The sequence below is a fragment of the Protomyctophum parallelum genome, assembly GCF_964188405.1.
Source record: "Protomyctophum parallelum genome assembly, chromosome: 1".
NCBI lineage: Eukaryota > Metazoa > Chordata > Actinopteri > Myctophiformes > Myctophidae > Protomyctophum > Protomyctophum parallelum.
This window is the reverse complement of record NC_139697.1, coordinates 1,995,647-2,018,845: the sequence shown is the minus strand read 5'-3', so window position 1 is coordinate 2,018,845 and position 23,199 is coordinate 1,995,647. Positions and strand designations below refer to the sequence as shown.

General features: G+C 44.0%; 2 protein-coding genes across 2 annotated transcripts in view; both read right to left on the bottom strand.

Moving 5' to 3' along the window:
• Positions 1-709: 709 nt before the first annotated feature.
• Positions 710-23,199, bottom strand: part of LOC310873413 (NACHT, LRR and PYD domains-containing protein 3-like) — a 95,556-nt gene continuing 73,066 nt past the window's right edge. Inside the window, exons 14-18 of the mRNA XM_083785783.1 lie at positions 6,408-6,530; positions 5,660-5,801; positions 3,927-3,980; positions 3,289-3,529; positions 710-786 (exon numbers count right to left, since the gene is read on the bottom strand). Coding sequence (XP_083641909.1) covers positions 780-786; positions 3,289-3,529; positions 3,927-3,980; positions 5,660-5,801; positions 6,408-6,530 — 567 coding nt within the window. The 3' untranslated portion in view covers positions 710-779. The remainder of the gene's footprint in view (positions 787-3,288; positions 3,530-3,926; positions 3,981-5,659; positions 5,802-6,407; positions 6,531-23,199) is intronic.
• Positions 6,819-21,358, bottom strand: LOC310867975 (protein NLRC3-like; the record flags this gene model as incomplete). The annotated part of the gene is made up of 9 exons (XM_083778175.1): positions 6,819-6,830; positions 9,089-9,324; positions 10,119-10,333; positions 10,967-10,999; positions 12,020-12,572; positions 14,227-14,288; positions 15,439-15,567; positions 16,791-16,967; positions 19,602-21,358. 9 exons carry the CDS (start codon positions 21,356-21,358, stop codon positions 6,819-6,821), a joined length of 3,174 nt encoding a protein of 1,057 aa, XP_083634301.1.

The following is a 23,199-nucleotide window of genomic DNA, read 5'->3' as shown; positions in this document are numbered from 1 at the left end:
ACAAGAGGGTCCACCATGTTCAATTCATCAAAACATTTAGAGACGTACAAATAGACACTTCTATGTAGTCAAAGAACAGAACAGGATTTCATCATAAAGGAGGCAAAAAAGGGAAAAGAAACATATACAGTGAGGGGGAAAAGGGGTGTGGGGGGGGGGTGGTTCAAATTTTACGGGGGCCAGTTTCGAATTGCAGCCGTCCGTAGGTGCCCTTTGAGAGCGGTTTTGAAGGAGTCAAGGGATTTGCATGTCTTAATGACTGTTGGTAGGGCGTATGTAGTCCAAACATGACTAATTAACCCATGAATCGAACAACACAGATCGATACAACACATGCATAAGTAAATATGATTTGTTCATATTGTTACACCATTAACTTCTAGTCTAGTCCAAGTCAAGTCCTGTAAAATCTGTTTATTCTACCCTATATTGGCATAACTATTATTGTGAGTTACACAGTTTGCGTGAAATGTCACAAATCAAACATACATGAATGCATCTGACAGTGATATTTAATAATGATCTATATTACATTACATTTACATACATGTATTTGTACAGCACTTTTCATGACATTCAAGTTCAGCTCAAAGAGCTTTACAGAGCAATAAAAATCACACCTGTGTGAAGCGAGGGGCGCTCTCGTCGTCATACTGTACACCATCTCATTCCGGCCAATCACAATGTGCGTCTCCCCCCCCCCCCCCCCCCCCGACGAAGGGGGACATCTGGTGGCCAAGCAGGGAAGCACAGCACTCCTGGTCCATCAACAGCATCACTTACTTCCTAACAGGAGAAGAACAACACCGCTGCTGTGAATAACCATATCTGTGCAGAAACACACATTCACATTTTACGGGGGCGGGGCCAGTTTCAAATTGCAGCCGTCCGTAGGTGCCCTTTGAGGGCAGTTTTGAAGGAGTCAAGGGATTCACATGTCTTAATGACTGTTGGTAGGGCGTCCCACATTTTGGTGGCATAGGAACCATATTAATTTGGTCCCTTGTTTGTGCCGAATCTGGGTTGCACATGGACGGTTTGTTGAACTCCCTCTGGTGTTGTGGGTTAATTTACATTAAAGGACAACTTTAGTTTTTTTCAACTAAGGTTCATGTTTTAGGTTGTCATTAGAGAAACTAAAAGATGAGTGTTATTTTTTTTCCATTTGCTGCTTTCTTTCATTTTAGGGATTTTAGCTGTTTTGTACAGGGGGGCGGGGGCATTCGAGCATGGTGCTAAATATGTATTTTTTTACAAAATATTATGGAGATTTATTTTTTTATTATTTACTATAGCCCTAATAAACCCCTGGAAATTGCATCTGGCCACAAATATATCACAGAATCTACTGAATCTGAAGGTAGCTTACTGGGGGGGAAGCCACACTGTGTGTCATCATGTGTCATAGGACCACAATGGAAACAAGCGAAGGCTTTTTGTGTCTAAGTCCATTTGGCGTTTAAAAAAAAAATGATGTCAATTTCTGTAATTTTCTTAAACTGCCAATAAAGTATTCTATCTATCAAAGTATTCTATCTATCTACACTGTGTGTCATAGGCTCAATGTCAGTTTGACACATTCAGTAGATCTCGTGATGTTTTGTGGCCAGATGAAATTTCCAGGGGTTTATTAGGACTATAGTATATAATAGTAATAATTAAAAAAGAAATCGCTATAAAATGTTGTAAAAAAATACATATTTAGCCCCATGCTCGAATGCCCCCGCCCCCCTGTCAAAAACTGCTAAAATCCTTAAAACGAAAGAAAGCAGCAAATGAAAAAAAAAAGAACACTCATCTTTTAGTTTCTCTAATAACAACCTAAAACATGAACCTTGGTTGAAAAAAACTAAAGTTGTCCTTTAAGGAAGTATTTAGACAGGTACATGGGTATCTTAGTGAAGTATTTAGACGGGTTCATGGGTATCTTAGTGAAGTATTTAGACAGGTACATGGGTATCTTAGTGAAGTATTTAGACGGGTTCATGGGTATCTTAGTGAAGTATTTAGACAGGTACATGGGTATCTTGGTGAAGTATTTAGACAGGTACATGGGTATCTTGGTGAAGTATTTAGACAGGTACGTGGGTATCTTAGTGAAGTATTTAGACAGGTACATGGGTATCTTAGTGAAGTATTTAGACAGGTACATGGGTATCTTAGTGAAGTATTTAGACAGGTACATGGGTATCTTAGTGAAGTATTTAGACAGGTACATGGGTATCTTAGTGAAGTATTTAGACAGGTACATGGGTATCCTAGTGAAGTATTTAGACAGGTATACGGGTATCTTGGTGGTGTAGTGAATCTTGTGGACCAGACCCATTATTGCAAGATGTTGTACTCTGTCGTCAACCCTAAGCCATTCCAGCCTGTCAAAGTGGGCAGGGGTGAGATGGGTTCGGGGAGTGAGGCCAAGTAGTAGCCTGACCAGTTTGTTTTGGGAGGTCTGGAGCCTTGTTTTAAGGGCTGATCGTACATTAATAAATATGTACAGGTTCACAAAGGTTCTCATTAATCTGTAGATTAACATTGTAATGAAAGTGTGGGGCTCTTGGGAATCAAGAGGATGAATTATAATGATTCAAATAACACGGCCCGGAAAGCTCCATTCTCTTGTAAAAATAAAAACAATTTAACCCATTTAGGCCCGACGTCGAAATGTATAAAATGTCTTCTAAATTCTGACAGTTTTCTGAAATACCTCATGTTTCTGTATCAGTGGTGCTCAATATTTCATGTCAAGGACCCCAACAATTATATGTAATTGGCCATCGACCCCCATCTGAAAATAATATGTTGTTCCAGGGACCTCCCCAGTAGCAAAGATTTGAGTTAAAATGTTCACTCTGTAATAATATATATTCAAAGATTCGAGGCACATTCTCACGATTAACAAAAAAAAGACCTACAAGTTCGTATAGCTTGTAGATCTGCCATTTTTCAACAGCTAAAGTATAACATAATGCTTTAACCCATTCTGACCGGGCACCCATTTTGGTGTTAGCATCATGTTATGCTTTTACCTATTGAAAAATAGCAGATCTACAAGCTCATAGCGCGCCACCGAGTGGCGCGCTACGAGCTTGTAGGTCTGCTATTTTTTTTTAAATCGAAGAACGACTGACATTTTTAGAATCTGATCTCAGGTCAGAATGGGTTAATCAGACCAGTGTGTGTCCAGTGGAAACCTCGTATGAATCTGATCTCAGGTCAGAATGGGTTGAAACACCACAAGGGGTTCCCGCCCCCGCCCCAAAATGGTTTAATTAAATGCAAATGACTTACAGATCTTCAAGGAGAGAACGCTCGTATTCCTGGAGAGCTTTGTACAAAGTGTCTCTGCCTCTGCTGGAGGTCAGGAGAGCATAGATTGCCCTCATCTTGTCCCGAGTGGTGGGCTTGGACTCCACAATGCTGTAGCCCTCATTGTCTATGATGTCCTTCTCAAAGAGTACATCTAGGATGGGACCCACATTCCTCACCTTGTCAACCAGGGAACGCCGATGTTGGTCCACAAAGTGTTTCGCTGAAGTTAAGGAGGATTGAACGTTGAGTTGTTGGTTTTCATTTGACATTGTTTTAAAATGGAAAGTGCCCTATAGGAGCTAACAATTCTTATTCTAAAAATTGCAGTAAAGTGATACAGTTTGTGCTGATAGTATATATATATATATATATATATATATATATATATATATATATATACACACAGTGTGTGTGCGCGTTATAGATATCGTTATAGATCGTTGCTGCAGAAATCTCTCATCTCTTATCTCCTTATTTAAACGTGTTTGTTCATGAATTAACGTCCTACTTGACCTCACTACAGCGTCACGCTAAAACATCCAAAGTAACAACAGATCTACAAGCTAGAGACTCACCTGGTATGGAAGTAACAACAGATCTACAAGCTAGAGACTCACCTGGTATGGAAGCAGCCGCTCCTGCAGATTGTGCTGGTATGGAAGCAGCCGCTCCTGCAGATTGTGCTGGTATGGAAGCAGCCGCTCCTGTAGATTGTGCAGGAAGAAATAAGTGTTCAAATTATGAACAGAAACGAACCACCGAGGCCCATCTCACCACGGTGAAATAGCACGGACTGGCAAGTCCCGACATAAACCCACACAATCCCTACATATTACACTACTACTGTTTTGACCGCGACAGATTGCTATTTCACCGCGTGAGGGAGAGTGAGATCGGGTTTGCGATTCGGTTGCAACTCGACCGGGGCTGAGTCGGCTCTACCGAACTTCACAAAGTTCCACGCGACAACTGGCGGGGAGGCATACTTTGGTTAGACATAGCATTGGTTAGACATGGGTTACGGTAGGAGGTGGGAGGCAGCACACCTAAACCTAACCGTAACCCATGTCTAACCAATGCTATGTCTAACCAAAGTATGCCTCCCCTGCCTCGTGGGAGGTTAGGTTTAGGGTGAGGGTTAAGGTTAGGTTTAGGGTGAGGGTTTGAGATAGGTTGTAGTTGTAGGACTAATGACTGGTCTAACCAATGACTAGTCTAAACCAAAAACTGTCTAAACTAATTACTGCACCCCAACTGGCGCGCTTCAGCGTGCTCGGTGGCGTCCCCACGCCCCCCCAGTAAGGCTACTCCAACGTTGACGCTGCCTACGACCTACTGGCCAAAAGTGGAACTGCAGCACGTTCCATGGAAGTGGACGTGACGTTCGGTGACGTCATGTGCGTAACGGTGCGTCATCCCGGGCTTAACTTCCGCTCATTGGAGCCGTTGAGTTATAACGGTACTTCCGGCAGTCTTCCGGGTGCTTCAAAACGCCACTGAGCAACTTCCATTGAAATGAATGGCTCGGGGGGGGGGGGGGCTGTATCCTTCTATACCTCCAGCAAGGGCAGAATCCATTTGTACCGGCCCACCCCCGGCCGGTGCGATAGGTCGGCCGGTCCGTGGATATGTCGGCCGGTCGTTTGATATGTCGGCCGGTCCGTGGATATGTCGGCCATTCGGCCATTTCTCAACCGTTTTGGATGGGGGTGGGCTCGTTGGAATCGTGTCGCCCCCCCCGGGGGCGTCTTTGGGGGTCTCAAGGTTATACATATACCGGCCGACATATCAAACGACCGGCCGACCTATCGCACCGGCCGGCCCGTTGGCCGGTACAAATGGATTCTGCCCTCCCTCTATACCTCTATGGGTGTACCTCGTGGCTCAGGTTGGGTAGAGACGGCTGACGGAGGGGCCCCTATGAGGAGGGGCCCCTATGTGGAGATAGGGGCCCCTATGTGGAGATAGGGGCCCATATGTGGAGATAGGGGCCCCTATGTGGAGATAGGGGCCCATATGTGGAGATAGGGGCCCATATGAGGAGCATAGAGACGGCTGACGGAGGGGCCCCTATGTGGAGGGGCCCCTATGTGGAGATAGGGGCCCGTATGTGGAGATAGGGGCCCATATGAGGAGCATAGAGACGGCTGACGGAGGGGCCCCTATGTGGAGATAGGGGCCCCTATGGGGAGGGTCCCCTATGAGGAGCATTTCAGTGTCAGTGTAATATGTACGGATTTGGGGGTTTTCTAGGTGTGTGTATTTGAATTGCCAATCTGTGCCATTTCTCCGTATTTGGGTGAGACCGGCTTGCTACATCCCAAGGTTGAATGAAAGTCCATAACTTTACCTTCCAGGGTAATGTTTTGCTGCCAGACCGGTCCAGAGTCGGGGCTCAGTAATTTCATTGAGAAGTTTTCTGCATTGACGTCCATTTTCACCACGAACGTTGGATGGTAATTTGGTCCATAGTCTTCAAAATAAGGTGCAGCCTGAAAACAGAGACCTTTTTAGTGATACAGTAGTGATTATAGTTGTATACTAATGGTAGTAGTGATACAGTAGTGATTATAGTTGTATATTAATGGTAGTAGTGATACAGTAGTGATTATAGTTGTATCCTAATGGTATTAGTGATACAGTAGTGATTATAGTTGTATACTAATGGTAGTAGTGATACAGTAGTGCTTGCTATGTAGTGATTGTAGCAGCAGTAATAATATTAGTATTGGTAGTATAGTTGTAATAATAATAATAATAGCTTGAATTTATATAGCGCTTTTCATGAACCCAAGGACGCTTTACAAAATGTACCAACAACAATCAAAAACTACATGCCATAAGCCTGAGAGAATAAATGTATTTTGTAGTGGTTATACTAGTAATAATGTTAGTAGTGGCGAAGGAGTGAAAATAACAGTTTCCTTGACTCACACTGCAGCTTTACCATACAATAAACAGACCTAAACGTAGGTCTAATATGTACCTCAGGTTGTACTTTCTGTGAAGGACACACTGACAGACTGTAGGTTTAATACGTACCTCAGGTTGTACTTTCTGTGAAGGACACACTGACAGACTGTAGGTTTAATACGTACCTCAGGTTGTACTTCCTGTGAAGGACACTGCAGCACTGACAGACTGTAGCGTTGGTTTGGGATGAGAACACAGTTGGCGGTGACCGGCTCGATGCGTTGCTTGTTTTCATGAACTCCCTTCACCTATAATGACACCAACACAGTTTGATCAGATGGTTCATTCATACTTTCACCTATAATGACACCAACACAGTTTGATCAGATGGTTCATTCATACTTTCACCTATAATGACACCAACACAGTTTGATCAGATGGTTCATTCATACTTTCACCTATAATGACACCAACACAGTTTGATCAGATGGTTCATTCATACTTTCACCTATAATGACACCAACACAGTTTGATCAGATGGTTCATTCATACTTTCACCTATAATGACACCAACACAGTTTGATCAGATGGTTCATTCATACTTTCACCTATAATGACACCAACACAGTTTGATCAGATGGTTCATTCATACTTTCACCTATAATGACACCAACACAGTTTGATCAGATGGTTCATTCAAAGTGGCCGGTATTTAGGTAGGCAGAGTTTCCCAAAGTTGGGCCCGGGGACCCCCAGGGGTCCTTGAGGGAGTTCCAGAGTGTACAAATGGAACCAAATGCACCGTAACGGGTCCATTTGGTTCCATTTGTACACTCTCAGAGTTAAATTAACATTGGTTTTACAATACAAATTGGGGGTCCCAGAGATAGAAATGCCATTAAATGGGGGTCCGTAGACTAATGCATGTCAAACTGGGGGTCCTTGAAATTAAACGGGTTGAGCCGTACACATCTTCTCTCATGGGGGTCCCTGGCACATCTTCTTTCATGGGGGTCCCTGGCACATCTTCTCTCATGGGGGTCCCTGTCACATCTTCTCTCATGGGGGTCCCTGGCACATCTTCTCTCATGGGGGTCCCTGTCACATCTTCTCTTATGGGGGTCCCTGGCACATCTTCTCTCATGGGGGTCCCTGGCACATCTTCTCTCATGGGGGTCCCTATAGCACATCTTCTCTTATGGGGGTCCCTGGCACATCTTCTCTCATGGGGGTCCCTGTCACATCTTCTCTCATGGGGGTCCCTGGCACATCTTCTCTTATGGGGGTCCCTGGCACATCTTCTCTCATGGGGGTCCCTGGCACATCTTCTCTCATGGGGGTCCCTATAGCACATCTTCTCTCATGGGGGTCCCTATAGCACATCTTCTCTCATGGGGGTCCCTGGCACATCTTCTCTCATGGGGGTCCCTATAGCACATCTTCTCTCATGGGGGTCCCTATAGCACATCTTCTCTCATGGGGGTCCCTATAGCACATCTTCTCTCATGGGGGTCCCTGGCACATCTTCTCTCATGGGGGTCCCTATAGCACATCTTCTCTCACGGGGGTCCCTGGCACATCTTCTCTCATGGGGGTCCCTGGCACATCTTCTCTCATGGGGGTCCACGAGCTAATAAGTGTTCACTCCGACAGCAACAGAAGCTCAGAAAAGACCCTTTTGTGAAGGTAACACTCTTTATCGAATAGAACATCAATGTTTCAGAACAGATTTGCTTTCTAAAATATCTATTTCATTCTGTAATGATCCAAGGAAAATCATTTTGACTGTGTAACAAAGTTAAAGAATTATCATAATCTTTCGACCGCAGAAGGCGGGTGTAAGGTGCCATCCAGCCGTTTCTCTAGTTCCTTTGAAAGTGTCCATGTCTCGGAGCCATAGAGTAGAATCGGCTCGACGGTCGTCCTAAATATTTTAACATCTTACTAAACTGGGATGACCAGATCTTATGCATGTCATTGCAGGCTGACCAGGCCATACCCTTCCTAGTTTGGAAGTCCTTTTGGGAAGAAGATATAATATATAAAATATGAAGTGTTAAGTGTTTTGATAATGTTGTTATTGTTGCTTACATTTATGGACTAAAAGGGACTTGTCCTTGTCTAGAGTCTGGACTAGATGGGTTGCAAATTTATTTGTATGTATTTATTGTTACCTGGGCGTGGTGTTGAATAGGTGTAATGGAGTTAGAAATATAAATAAATGAATAAATAAATCAACGTGCTTGCCTTTCACTGTATCCCATACATGAGCAACTGGTGGCCCCAAGGGGCCACATGCAGCCCCCATCTTCACTTAATGTGGCCCTCAGGTTAATATCAACTGGTGGCCCCGAGGGGCCACATGCAGCCCCCATCTTCACTTAATGTGGTCCTCAGGTTAATATCAACTGGTGGCCCAGAGGGGCCACATACAGCCCCCATCTTCACTTAATGTGGCCCTCAGGTTAATATCAACTGGTGGCCCCGAGGGGCCACATGCAGCCCCCATCTTCACTTAATGTGGCCCTCAGGTTAATATCAACTGGTGGCCCCGATGCAGCCCCCATCTTCACTTAATGTGGCCCTCAGGTTAATATAAACTGGTGGCCCCGAGGGGCCACATGCAGCCCCCATCTTCACTTAATGTGGCCCTCAGGTTAATATATGTCTGTTAATAATATGTCTGAATACCACAAAAAGTAATTACAATGTTGACATATTATTGCTTATGGCAGTTTCATCAGATATATTTTACCTCTCTGTAAGACACATTACTTAACGGATATATTTACCTCTCTGTAAGACACATTACTTAACAGATATATTTACCTCTCTGTAAGACACATTAATTAACAGATATATTTACCTCTCTGTAAGGCACATTACTGGGCAGCAGTAACACACTCATCGTCCTCCATATCGGTGACTCTTGACGGAACAGCAACACCTGAGCACGTTTCTGTTGAAAGTAGCTCCAGACTCTTCCCAGGATCCCAAAGAGAGACAGATGGTTCACATTTACAACCACATGAGTCTGGGTCACTCTCTGCGGTTGTAAGAGTTCCAGACCCTTGTCTGTGATGTGGGCCACGGACAGATCACCTGTGGGGGAAATAACATTACGTTATAGATTCCACTCCATGTAAACCTAATCTGAACACAATGTCTAAACCACTTCACCCTACGCTAAGCCCCACCCACTCCACTCTGTGCTTCTCACTCATTGACTTACTTGTTATGTGATGGATTTCTCCAAATGAACAATATATCATTTTAGTAGCAATTAAGAGCTTCAAAATGTCTTCTAAATCTAGTCAACCAGGCCTGCAGTAGGCTATGAACTGGAACATTTAAATCCTCTATAGTCAACCAGGCCTGCAGTAGGCTATGAACTGGAACATTTAAATATATAGTCAACCAGGCCTGCAGTAGGCTATGAACTGGAACATTTAAATATATAGTCAACCAGGCCTGCAGTAGGCTATGAACTGGAGCATTTAAATCCTCTATAGTCAACCAGGCCTGCAGTAGGCTATGAACTGGAGCATTTAAATCCTCTATAGTCAACCAGGCCTGCAGTAGGTTATGAACTGTAACATTTAAATCTATAGTCAACCAGGCCTGCAGTAGGCTATGAACTGGAACATTTAAATCTATATATAGATATAGACACCAGGTGGCTGTTAGCTTTGTTCGCGCCATGCCCGTCCGTCCGCACAACTTCTCGTCTTTGCAGTGATTGTATGTAATCACGCCGCTCTGACCATCCAAGTCTCAACAGTGACTCACAGTGTGGCAGGTGTAGCTGACTCACCAGGTGTGATGTCACAGTGTGGCAGGTGTAGCTGACTCACCAGGTGTGATGTCACAGTGTGACAGGTGTAGCTATAACTCACCAGGTGTGATGTCACAGTGTGGCAGGTGTAGCTGGCAGACAGACTTCTGAGGACACTGGATGTCAAACAGAGGACCTGCAGGAGTCCTTCCTGTTGGCTGGAACCATCTCTCCTCCCACTGAACAGTCCTGTAGAGGACCTCTCCTTCGCCTGTCGTTTCAAACACCAACGCTGTCTCGCTGCACTGGAACAGCCCCGACCTGGAGAACTTGAACCTGTGACCGGTGGTGAAATGAAAGTACTTAGTGAAAGTATAAATACTGCAATGTAGACGTACTCCGTTACAAGTAGAAGTCCCGTATTCAAAATGTACTCGAGTGAAAGTACAAAAGTATTGGCATAAAAATGTACTTAACGTACTAAAAGTAAAAGTACTCGTATTGCAGAATGTCCCATTTCACAAGTTCAAAATACACTTTAGTCGACTAAAATCTTATGACATTTAGTCGACTAGTAAAACTAGACTAACACTAAGACATTCCAGGTGACTAAAATGTGACTAAAACTGAAATAGAAATTTGCTGCCAAAAACAACACTGGTTGACTGTCCTGTGTTTAGGATAACTGACCTGTACTGATTGGTTGACTAGGATAACTCACCTGTACTGATTGGTTGACTAGGATAACTCACCTGTACTGATTGGTTGACTAGGATAACTGACCTGTACTGATTGGTTGACTAGGATAACTCACCTGTACTGATTGGTTGACTAGGATAACTCACCTGTACTGATTGGTTGACTAGGATAACTCACCTGTACTGATTGGTTGACTATGATAACTCACCTGTACTGATTGGTTGACTAGGATAACTGACCTGTAATGATTGGTTGACTAGGATAACTCACCTGTACTGATTGGTCGACTGCTCTGCGTGCACACTGGGTTCAAAATGGATCTGAAAGACACAACAAAGCAGACAGGAAACGATCAGTGTCTTTCCTGATGTTCAGTCACTGTGATTATTGTGCAGAGCAGAGGGTTCTGTCCTCACTGTGTCCATGTTGGAATGATGGAGTCTAGAGGGTTCTGTCCTCACTGTGTCCATGTTGGAATGATGGAGTCTAGAGGGTTCTGTCCTCACTGTGTCCATGTTGGAATGATGGAGTCTAGAGGGTTCTGTCCTCACTGTGTCCATGTTGGAATGATGGAGTCCAGAGGGTTCTGTCCTCACTGTGTCCATGTTGGAATGATGGAGTCTAGAGGGTTCTGTCCTCACTGTGTCCATGTTGGAATGATGGAGTCCAGAGGGTTCTGTCCTCACTGTGTCCATGTTGGAATGATGGAGTCTAGAGGGTTCTGTCCTCACTGTGTCCATGTTGGAATGATGGAGTCCAGAGGGTCTAGACACACACACACACACACACACACACACACACACACACACACACACACACACACACACACACACACACACACACACACACAAAATCAATTATAGTTCCCAATGTTAACTTTGAGTGACATAATGCTAAACAGATTTGTTTGTGTGTGTGTGTGTGTGTGTGTGTGTGTGTGTGTGTGTGTGTGTGTGTGTGTGTGTGTGGGGGGGGGGTCCCCAGTTCAAATGAAATCACACTGTGGAGACTTTAACCCATTCTGACCTGAGATCAGATTCTAAAAATGTCTGTTTGAAAATGACAGTTTTCTGAAAAAGCTATGTTTCTATGTCAGTCGTTCTTCGATTTTTCAAAAATAGCAGATCTACAAGCTCATATGAGCTTGTAGATCTGCTATTTATCAATAGCTAAAGCACAACATGATGCTGACACCAAAATGGGTTCCCGCCTAAAATGGGTTAAGACATTCTGTGTGTGTGTGTGTGTGTGTGTGTGTTATGTGTGTGTGTGTGTGTGTGTGTGTGTGTGTGTGTGTGTGTGTGTGTGTGTCATTATACTTACTGCTCACACAGAAGCACTGAGGAGTCGTCGGAGTCCCATAACCCAAACCCAGCATAGAGAGGTCCAGTGGACCTGGTCTGGAAGGTGTACAGGTGTCTCAGTGAGTCAGAGCACCCTGTGTAGAAGGACAGAGTCCCAGCGGGACGGTCCACATACACTGATACTCTGTTGGAGTCTTCAGAGGGTCCGACAGGGAGGACAGTCCTCTGTCCGTTGTGTAAGACAGAGTAACTGAGATCATAAACACCATCACAGGTCAGACTCCAGGACTTATCATTCCATCCAAACTCACAGTCACCACCACGTCCTTTCCTGCTGATTGTTCCGTCAGCCACTGCTATATGAACCCATCCACTGCACTCTACCTCCCAGGAACAGCGTCCAGTCACACTCTGTGAACTCAGAACCTGTTTATAGACATCAAACCTGTCTGGGTGATCAGGAGGACGCTGACCCCCTGACCTCTGTGACCCCCATGTGACCTTCCTGTTGTCCTCAGACAGAGAGAGGTCACAGTGTGCTGTGTTTGAGTCCAGTGTGAGACGCTGGAAATCTGATGAGAAAACAACACAGTAAACATTAAATACACGCGCACGCACACACACACACACACACACACACACACACACACACACACACACACACACACACACACACACACACACACACACACACACACACACACAGACTGATCTACAAACTCACTGCAGTGTTCATTTTGACAACAGTTTTAGTCCTATTTTAGTCATTTGTACATTATTTAGTCTTAGTCGACTAAATTAAGACTCAATACAATTAAAATGTAATAAAGAAGATCGTCACTGTCAGAGTCCAACCAGCAGGGGGCAGAATGTCTTAAAGTCTCCAGCAGGGGGCAGAATGTCTTAAAGTCTCCACCAGGGGGCAGAATGTCTTAAAGTCTCCACCAGGGGGCAGAATGTCTTAAAGTCTCCACCAGGGGGCAGAATGTCTCTGCACCCCTGTCTCTCTCTCTGTGTACCTGTCTGTCTCTGTGTTACTGTGTACCTGTCTGTCTCTCTGTGTACCTGTATGTCTCTCTGTGTTACTGTGTCCCTGTCTGTCTCTCTGTGTACCTGTCTGTCTCTCTGTGTACCTGTCTGTCTCTCTGTGTACCTGTCTGTCTCTCTCTCTGTGTACCTGTCTGTCTCTGTGTACCTGTCTGTCTCTCTGTGTACCTGTCTGTCTTTCTGTGTACCTGTCTGTCTCTCTGTGTACCTGTCTGTCTCTCTCTCTGTGTACCTGTCTGTCTCTGTGTACCTGTCTGTCTCTCTGTGTACCTGTCTGTCTCTCTGTGTACCTGTCTGTCTCTCTCTCTGTGTACCTGTCTGTCTCTGTGTACCAGTCTGTCTCTGTGTACCTGTCTGTCTCTCTGTGTACCTGTCTGTCTCTCTGTGTACCTGTCTGTCTCTCTGTGTACGTGTCGTCTAACACACAGTATTTTTTCCCCAAAATAATCAAAGTACAGCATAGAGCACAGTACACTACAATACAGTACAGAGCACAGTGCAGTACAGTAACTATAACAGTAAATGTATAGTTGCACCGCTCAGTTCACACACGTGTGATTTATATTTCCAGTTGTCTTGTATGGTGTTAAATGGAGCGTGGAACCATGCCAATGATCGACACGGGAGATCACTTGTGACTTTCAAACCAAAACGAGATCCACCTGTGATCTGCACACATCACGGCTCTGCACCACCTTTCATGCATCGCACGTCAGAACTGAACTTATGCCAATATAGACGAAATACATGTTGTTTACGACCAGGTTAGTGAATGAGGCCCATTGTTTCTGTCAGACCACATGACCTCATCTTGATGTGTTAACCCATTCTGAACGGGCACCCATTTTGGTGTTAGCATCATGTTATGCTTTAGCTATTGAAAAATAGCAGATCTACAAGCTCATAGCGCGCCACCGAGTGGCGCGCTACGAGCTTGTAGGTCTGCTATTTTTGAAAAATCGAAGAACGACTGACATTTTTAGAATCTGATCTCAGGTCAGAATGGGTTCATCAGACCAGTGTGTGTCCAGTGGAAACCTTTCCACGAATCTGATCTCAGGTCAGAATGTGTTAAGGACCAGGCCAAGAGCAGAGAGTAGAGAGCACAAGAGTTTTCAGGACAACATCAACCAAGTATACAACAGTGTATACAATGTTAATGTAGACACAGATACTCACGTTTTGTAATGAGTTGACTCAGTTGAGGATTAGTAAGCCAATCTTCTCCTCCATGTTTCACTCTGTAGGAAGTAGAACAACAATGCATCAATGTCTAACTGTCTAACACAACGTCTCCACTAGCTGACACTACAGTGTTTCACTCTGTAGGAAGTAGAACAACAATGCATCAATGTCTAACTGTCTAACACAACATCTCCACTAGCTGACACTACAGTGTTTCACTCTGTAGGAAGTAGAACAACAATGCATCAATGTCTAACTGTCTAACACAACGTCTCCACTAGCTGACACTACAGTGTTTCACTCTGTAGGAAGTAGAACAACAATGCATCAATGTCTAACTGTCTAACACAACGTCTCCACTAGCTGACACTACAGTGTTTCTCCTGTCATTATCTTGGCCCTGCAGCTCATCCAGACATACTCACTGCTGCCCAGTTTGGATCTCATCACCTCCTCAGACTCCACCTTAACCCCTATAGCACTCCACTGTCCTTTTATACCTTCGTGATGCACATATATTGTTGTTTAGACAGATGTTCATTGTTTACGTCTGCTATCCTAGAGTTTCTTTGAGGCACTGCATTGTGTTGTTGTTCTTCTCATGATTTGTGACTTTGGGCTGTATCGTATCCCATGCCTTACCCGCAAGCATTAAACACTTTACGTGAATTACTCATTTAGGAGCCTCCACTATGCGTAAACGTTATCTTGCGGCCACACAACCCACTATACATGTTTGCGGCTGGAGGTGTGTCTGTACGCGTGTTGATGCGCTTTCCCTATATTTGCTATCTTATGCACACAGGTTTAGGACAACGGAAATCGTCTCTTCAAACCACCCGTAATGTGAACACACACAACAACCCTCTGTATCTAATTTAAATGTATTCCAAGGCAGCACGCGTTGCTCTTCCATAAGGTTCACTCCAGGTATAATGGATTATGGTACCTGGCACACTGATTGGTTTAAGTTGCGTAACGCCCAAACCACACCTATGCATAATGTAACGGGTAGCGGAGGTGTTTTAAGGATTTAGACTGTGGCATAAGAAAGCTAATTTAATGGGGGAACGCCTCTTACACAATGCTAAATCCCCAAATTACGGAGAAAATGCCCCTGACGCAAGATAGGGCCCTTTGTGTCAGAGATACACTGTTAAGGGAAACACTGCACTGTCCAACATGGACACAGACAAGTCTACTCACTTGCAGTTCTCCAGAACTGAATCATTCACCACGTTGAGGCTCAGGTCCAACTCTCTTAGGGAGGGATTAGAGCTTACAGCTGAGGCCAGAGCTTCACAGCATCTCTCTGACAGGCCGCAGTGAGCCAGTCTGAAACACCAGATGGAAATATACATAAATAAATGAATAGATTAATTAATAAATAACACATTTAAATATGCATTATTCCTGGATTTAGAACCAGCTTCCAGCATCTATTAAAGGACTCTCTTGTCCCACTTAGGGTGCCTTCACACCTGGATGCTTTAGTTCAATTAAAACAAACCCTGGCCTCCAACATACCATAATCATATTTGAACTGGGGACCCCCCCCCCACTCCCCCAACTACCCTTAGAAGCAATCGGAATTGTAGGCATTACATGAATGCGAAAATATTACAAATCTACAAGCTCACAACGCCTCACAGTGAGCTTGCAGATCGGCTATTATTACAATGTTTGTATCTTTCTTTCGTAATATTAATATTAATTAACACTACTGCCTAACCCGTGTTCTTCGCTATTTAATCCATGTGTCCTCGCTGCGTAATACGCTAAACCCGCTATTTGTTTAATGTGTTTAATTCGCCGTTTTTTAATAATTATAAAAGAGCGGATTTGTCGTGGACCTGGTGACGAGGCCGTTGCGTTATGATGACGAAACTGTAAATCTAGCCATGCTCTGGGCTGCTAGGGCTTCTGGGAAAATGAGTTCAATGCAAGTGAACAGGGGTTTGTTTGGACTACAACATGCTGTGGAGGCTGTTTTCGTTTCGCATCGTAATGGCGGCTTGTTTTTCTCTTCAACAACAAACCATGGGACTATTTTACGCCGGGTTTCGTGAATCAAAGCTGCAAATACTTACAGTATATGCGTTATGCTCCAAAGGTAATTGATCAATCCCGTCAGCCTTGGTGGTCTGATTATATTATTCTATAGCCCTTAAAGTGTTAATATAATATTATTAAGAAGCTTGATAACTGTGGCGTAGCGGGTAAGACAAAAATAGCAGATCTACAAACTCCTCAACGCGTTGTGAGAAACGCTGTTATATGATGAAGTAGCCGATACCTTCGCCTTAAAGAGATTTTACACTTTGAAACATGTTTGGGGTCATTTTAACGTCTACTCAGACACATAGGCTTGGGTAATTAATCAACTGGAGAAGTTTCATTGAGATAGCTATTAGTTAACTTTTTTCCCCTATTCGCCTACCATGTCTCACCATCAAGCTTATTAATACATTCTCATCACAGCATTCATATTATATTCACATAATACAGTACATAATAAAACAGAAGTGATCATAATAAAAGTGGTAAATGTATCTCACTTTAGAACTTCCAGTCTACAGTGTGGGCTCTTCAGTGAAGCACAGAGCAGCTCCACTAGTCCTGAGTCCTGCAGGTCGTTTTCACTGAGGTCCAGTTCTCTCAAATGGGAAGGATTAGAGCTGAGAGCTGAAGACACAGCTTCAACACCTGTCTTACTGAGCTCACAGCCAACAAGTCTGTAAATGCAGATTAAATAAGAGATTATCAAAACAAATGATACCTAGTTCACCGTCATGGAAGTTAACTAAAACATCTCCTATCTAGTTATCCAGACATAAACAGTATTATGGAATAGACCAGGGGTTCTCAACCTTTTTGGCTGGGGACCCCCAGGGATGCTTTGGCCATGTCTCGCGACCCCCACCCCGCCCCACTTCCCCACCCCCAATACAAACTGAATTGCAAATTATGTTTTGGAAAATAATTTGGGGACCCGCGAGGGGTCGCGACCCACGGGTTGAGAACCCCTGGAATAGTCAACACAACTAGAATAACAGAGGGAGATCGACATTTAGATATCATAGATTTCAACCAGCAGTATAAGGTGTGAAATTAAGACTAGTTTGATTTTCCCCAATATTATAAAGGAAATGTCAAGTATGCTCTCAGATGTTTTATTTCTTAGCGGCCAAGAACATCTAAGTGACGGGTTGAAACGAGCGTTTAAATTGCTTATGAAGTCAGCCATATGTTGGGAAAGTTCATATTTGTTATGAACTAGTTCAGTTCACAGTTCATTAAAAATCAACTAGTTCAGTTCATAGTTCATCATTCAACATTTTGAACTAAAGTTCATGGTTCCAAAACAAATTTAATTATTTCCTTTTTTTTTCTTTGCTTTTTGTTTTTCTAAATGATTAGCCCATAGCCATAGAACCACAGACTTTATTCCTATTGGGAATAACTTTGGGATTAATAAAGATACAACTTTTACAATTTCTCCATTACCATTAACCAAATTAATTCCTTATTATATATATTTTTTTTACATTTTGGAAAAAATAGCTCTTTTGCCATGTGGAATGCCACAGAATTCTTAATCATTTTCCTTGTCCTAATTATGGGCCAACTTGTGAAAGCTGCATGCTTTTATTGTGAAGGCTATCAGTTCAGTTCTCACAGCCTGCATATATTCACATGCTAATCTACAAGCTCACAACGCTCACAAGCTCACAACACGTCGCGGACGCAACACGTTGTGAGCTTGTAGATCAGCCATTTTCAGCATGGAACACGTTGTACGATGAAGAATAAATCGGGCATCACTGCGCTTCTGTGGAGGGAGATGTCTTTAGTTGGCCGACCGAGGCGATCATGTATATGGACAAATACCTCCTCGACGCAAAAATAGCAACCTATTGGAAGCTATTTTTCGTGGCACATTATGTTTAATCAAACAACAATAAGTTTCCAGTGTTTGGGTCGGGAGTCGGGATGTTCTGTGTCTGCGTGCATGACAGGATCCTCATGCAGAGATGCGAGCTGCACGCTCCGGTTAAATTGTACGGCTGAGAAAGATTAGTTAAATTGTGTCGCATAAGGACTTATTGGTGGGTTTAACGTTAGATATTAAGGCCTGTTTAGGGTGTGTCTTAGCGGGGTTTTCGCCTGGAAGGCTCTAAGGAAACACTCACTCTTGAACGAAGTTGAACGTGAGAAAGTGACGTTCACACACGGCAGAAATGAACGTGTTCACAATGACGTTCATCAAACAGAAATACAGTACGTTCACCCAAAATATTAACGTGTTTGTGAACGATTGTTCATTGAACGCGTTCAGGGACAACACTGAAGTCAGCATGTTTCCCCAATGCAATCTTACGGAAGCAGTCCTGTGCATGCAGACATGGTTGACATTGAAGCAGTACTGACTGCGCATGCAGACAGGGTTGACATTGAAGCAGTCCTGTGCATGCAGACAGGGTTGACATTGAAGCAGTCCTGTGCATGCAGACAGGGTTTACATTGAAGCAGTCCTGTGCATGCAGACAGGGTTGACATTGAAGCAGTCCTGTGCATGCAGACAGGGTTGACATTGAAGCAGTCCTGTGCATGCAGACAGGGTTGACATTGAAGCAGTCCTGTGCATGCAGACAGGGTTGACATTGAAGCAGTCCTGTGCATGCAGACAGGGTTGACATTGAAGCAGTCCTGTGCATGCAGACAGGGTTGACACTGAAGCAGTCCTGTGCATGCAGACAGGATTTACATTGCAGCAGTACTGTGCATGCAGACAGGGTTGACATTGAAGCAGTCCTGTGCATGCAGACAGGGTTGACACTGAAGCAGTCCTGCGCATGCAGACAGGGTTGACATTGAAGCAGTCCTGTGCATGCAGACAGGGTTGACATTGAAGCAGTCCTGCGCATCCAGACAGGGTTGACACTGAAGCAGTCCTGCGCATCCAGACAGGGTTGACACTGAAGCAGTCCTGCGCATGCAGACAGGGTTGACACTGAAGCAGTCCTGTGCATGCAGACAGGGTTGAGATCGGGAAAACATGGAACCGGCTGTATAAAATGCTGCGTCATTGTAAATGGTGCATTCATGTATCACTTTTATCCAAAGCACATTTCTGTTTAAATTGAGGCGGACGGGAGGCAGACTTTCACTTCTGGTTCATTTCTGGTTTTATCTGTTGCCTAGCAACCTAGCATCATTCATACAGTACGTTGATGAAGAGCGCCATCTATACTAATCCACTGAAAAGACCATAGGACACAATACTGCGTGCTTGGCAGTCAAGCGATGGATTCGATGCGACGTAACATGACGTGATTGGCAGTCAAGTCAATGTGTTAACTACTAACCGAGCCTTTCTGCAGTTCCTCACAGCTGGCACCAGTCTCCTTCGCCCCTCCTTTGATGCGTTGTATTTGTCCAGGTCCAACTCTTCCAGAACCTCTGACATCTGCAGCATGACGGCGAGAGCTGAACACTGGGTCTCAGACAGTTTCTCTGTTCTGTTCTCTGACTTCAGGAACTGTTGGATCTCCTGATGTAATGAGTGGTCGTTCATCTCCATCAGACAGTGGAAGATGTTGATACATCTGTCAGGAGAGGTGTCACGATGAGTTAACATCTTCTTCAGGTTCTGGATGGCTTTCTGGATCTCTTCTGGACTGTTCTCTGTGTGACCCAGCAGGTCTCCTAACAGACTCTGGTTGGACTGCAGTGAGAGGCCATGAAGGAAGCGGACTAAGAGGTCCAGGTGGCCATTTTTACTCTCCAGGGATTTTTCCACGGCAGCTTTCAGGAAGTCTGAGAGGGAGCTGTTACTGTTGTATTTATCTCCCAGGAATGGCTTCAGGACCTCCATGTTCTTCTGTGTGAAACAGTGGAACAGGTAGACTGCAGCCAGAAACTCCTGGAAGATCAGATGAACAAAGCTGTAGACCGTTTTCTGGAACAGCACACTCTCTGTTTTGAAGATCTGTGTGCACACTCCTGAGTACAGCGCGGCGTCTTTCACATCAAGACCACACTCTTCCAGGTCTTCTTGGTAGAACATGATGCTACTTTTCTTCAGGTGTTTAAAAGCCAGCATGCCCAGATTCAGAAGAACATCCCTGCCAGTCTTAGTGAGCTGCTGTTGATTCTCTCTCTTTTTTCTGTTTCTTTTCTTTTTTCTTTTTTCCCCCTCATGAGTCTCGTCATACTTCTGCTTCTTGGTGTTTGTCTGAACCAACAGGAAGTGGCAGCACATCTCAGTCAGGGTCTTGGGCAGCTGTCCTATCGTGGTGTGTGTCCTCAACATGTCCAGCAGAACGGTAGCAATGATCCAACAGAAGAGTGGGATGTAACACATGATGTGGAGGCTCCTCCATGTCTTCAAGTGTGAGAGGACTCTGTCGGCCAGCTTCTCTTCACTGAATCTCTTCCTGAAGTACTTCTCCTTCTGGGGGTCTGTGAACCCTCGCACTTCTGTCACCATGTCAACACATGCAGGAGGGATCCGATTGGCTGCTGCGGGTCTGGTGGTTATCCAGTGGAGGGCCTTGGGGAGCAGATTCCTCTTGATGAGGTTTGTCAACAGAGCATCCACCGATGATGTCACTGTGACATCAGAGATGATTTCATTTGTGTCGAAGTGCAACGGAGACCTGCTTTCATCGAGGCCATCGAGGATGAAGCAAACTTTCCAGGCAGCGAGCTGCTCTGCTGTGACCTTCTTTAACGTTGGGTGGAAATCATGGATCAGGTTCAGAAGACTGTACTGCTTATCTCTGACCAAGTTCAGCTCCCGGAATGAAAAGGGAACCAGGAGATCTATATCTTGATTCTCCAAACCTCTTGCCCAGTCCAGAGCAAACTTGCGCGCAGAGAATGTTTTTCCGATGCCAGCGATGCCATTTGTCAGAACTGTTTTGCTGGGTTCCTTTCTGCCAGGGAGGATGATCTTAAAGACTTTACAGCAGTTGATTGCATCGTCATGGAAGGTCTTCATGTTGGAAGTTCTCTCGAGCTGTATCACCTCATGTTGGCTATTAACCCCTTCACTCTGTCCCGCTGAGATGTAGAGCTCTGAGTAGGTGCTGGTGACGGAGTCTCCAGACTCTTCCGTCATGTGGTTTTTCACTCCATCAAGACTGTCCGATCTGACCTCCAAACTGACCTTATAATCGTTCAAATCAACCTGCAGACGGACATCTGAAATGAGAAGAACATTTATGTTTAAAACATTCAGGTTAATTAACTTTACATCTTTTACAGCACACATTGCTAATTAATTACCCCCAGATAATATGCTTTTTGATAAGAAACATTTTGCCAAAGGTAACAACACAAGATCAGCTGTTTTTGTCCAGTTGTTGAGTTGATAATGTTTAGCTTCATTATTTGCACTTAGATATAATTGATACAGACAGATCATTTGACCATTTGTGACCAGATTTGAATGAGAGCCTGCCATCGAGCAGCCTCCAGCTTTTCACCAGAGGAGAAAAACTAATATTTTTGTTTAATCCAAAATTAGTTAATAGCACAGGAAGACTCTTCACTAGAGCATGTTTGAAATAAGTGTCAGAGCTGAAATTGACATGTAAATATGAAATAAATGCTTAAACATGTAGCTAGGTGTAATGTTAGAGTCCACAGAAGACATGTAAATATGAAATAAATGCTTAAACATGTAGCTAGGTGTAATGTTAGAGTCCACAGAAGACATGTAAATATGAAATAAATGCTTAAACATGTAGCTAGGTGTAATGTTAGTGTCCACAGAAGACATGTAAATATGAAATAAATGCTTAAACATGTAGCTAGGTGTAATGTTAGAATCCACAGAATACATGTAAATATGAAATAAATGCTTAAACATGTAGCTAGGTGTAATGATAGGCCCTCATTTATCAATTGAATGTAAAATCTGCCACAGATTCGAGTGTAGGTTTCGTAGTACACCCACGTCGCCACGGCATTTATAAAGTGATCGCAAACAGCTGATCCTTCCTTAATTTCGTTCCGACGTTAATAAATGTGACGGCTGAAATCTATCTGGCACGCCCTATGAAATCAAGCCTCGCCCTCGTTTTTTCGACATGAACAACTGCAGTACGACCTGTAGAAACCATAGTTACATCAAGTCAAGCCTTCCTTGCCTTGCTGACCGCCTCACCCCCCTCTTATACACACACAGACGCACGCACGCACATGCAACTTGCAAGCAACTGTCACTGTGTGTTAGTTGTATATGCAATTATTAAAATGTTTATTCATTTAATATACAACAAGATTAATGAACGAAAACCTGAACCTGTGATTATGTGAAGCATTAATTAAATAACATTGCTCACGTCATTGGAATGAGTTTGCCTGTGACAAATGCTGTTTTCCTCCGCTCCTGTTCTGTCTGTCTCTGTCACTGACCTGCATGCACGTTTATGACATTAATCACTGTATATTAGATTGCCTCCCTGCGCAGCCTAACTTCACAAAGTGAAGTTGGCGGTAACCCGTGAGTTTCCATATGACACAAAAAGAAGAAGCGTCCCCACTTTGCGCTGCCTCGACACTGTCGGCATATGTCACATTTATTGGCATTCGAGCGCGTCGGTTTTATCCTTAATTAAAAGGACGAGACGTGACGCGAGAAAGACATGGCTGTAGATTGCAGTTAGACTTGACTATAGCTGCATAGCCTCGGTCCCAGGCTTACTTATCTGCAAAAAGAAAATCTAAAGCTGCAGCGCATGCAAATGACTCTCGATCCAGTCATGGAATTAAGTTAGGAGGGGAGGGGGGGGGGGGGTCGGGGGGCTGCCGGTATGCGCTCATGCAAAACACTATTTAAATGGCTTAAAGCATTGTTTTTAATTGCCCGATTTTAATAAGCTTGCACACTTGGTAATATCCTACCAATTTCATATGACATGCCTTTACAAAATATACTATGTAGGCTATTATTAG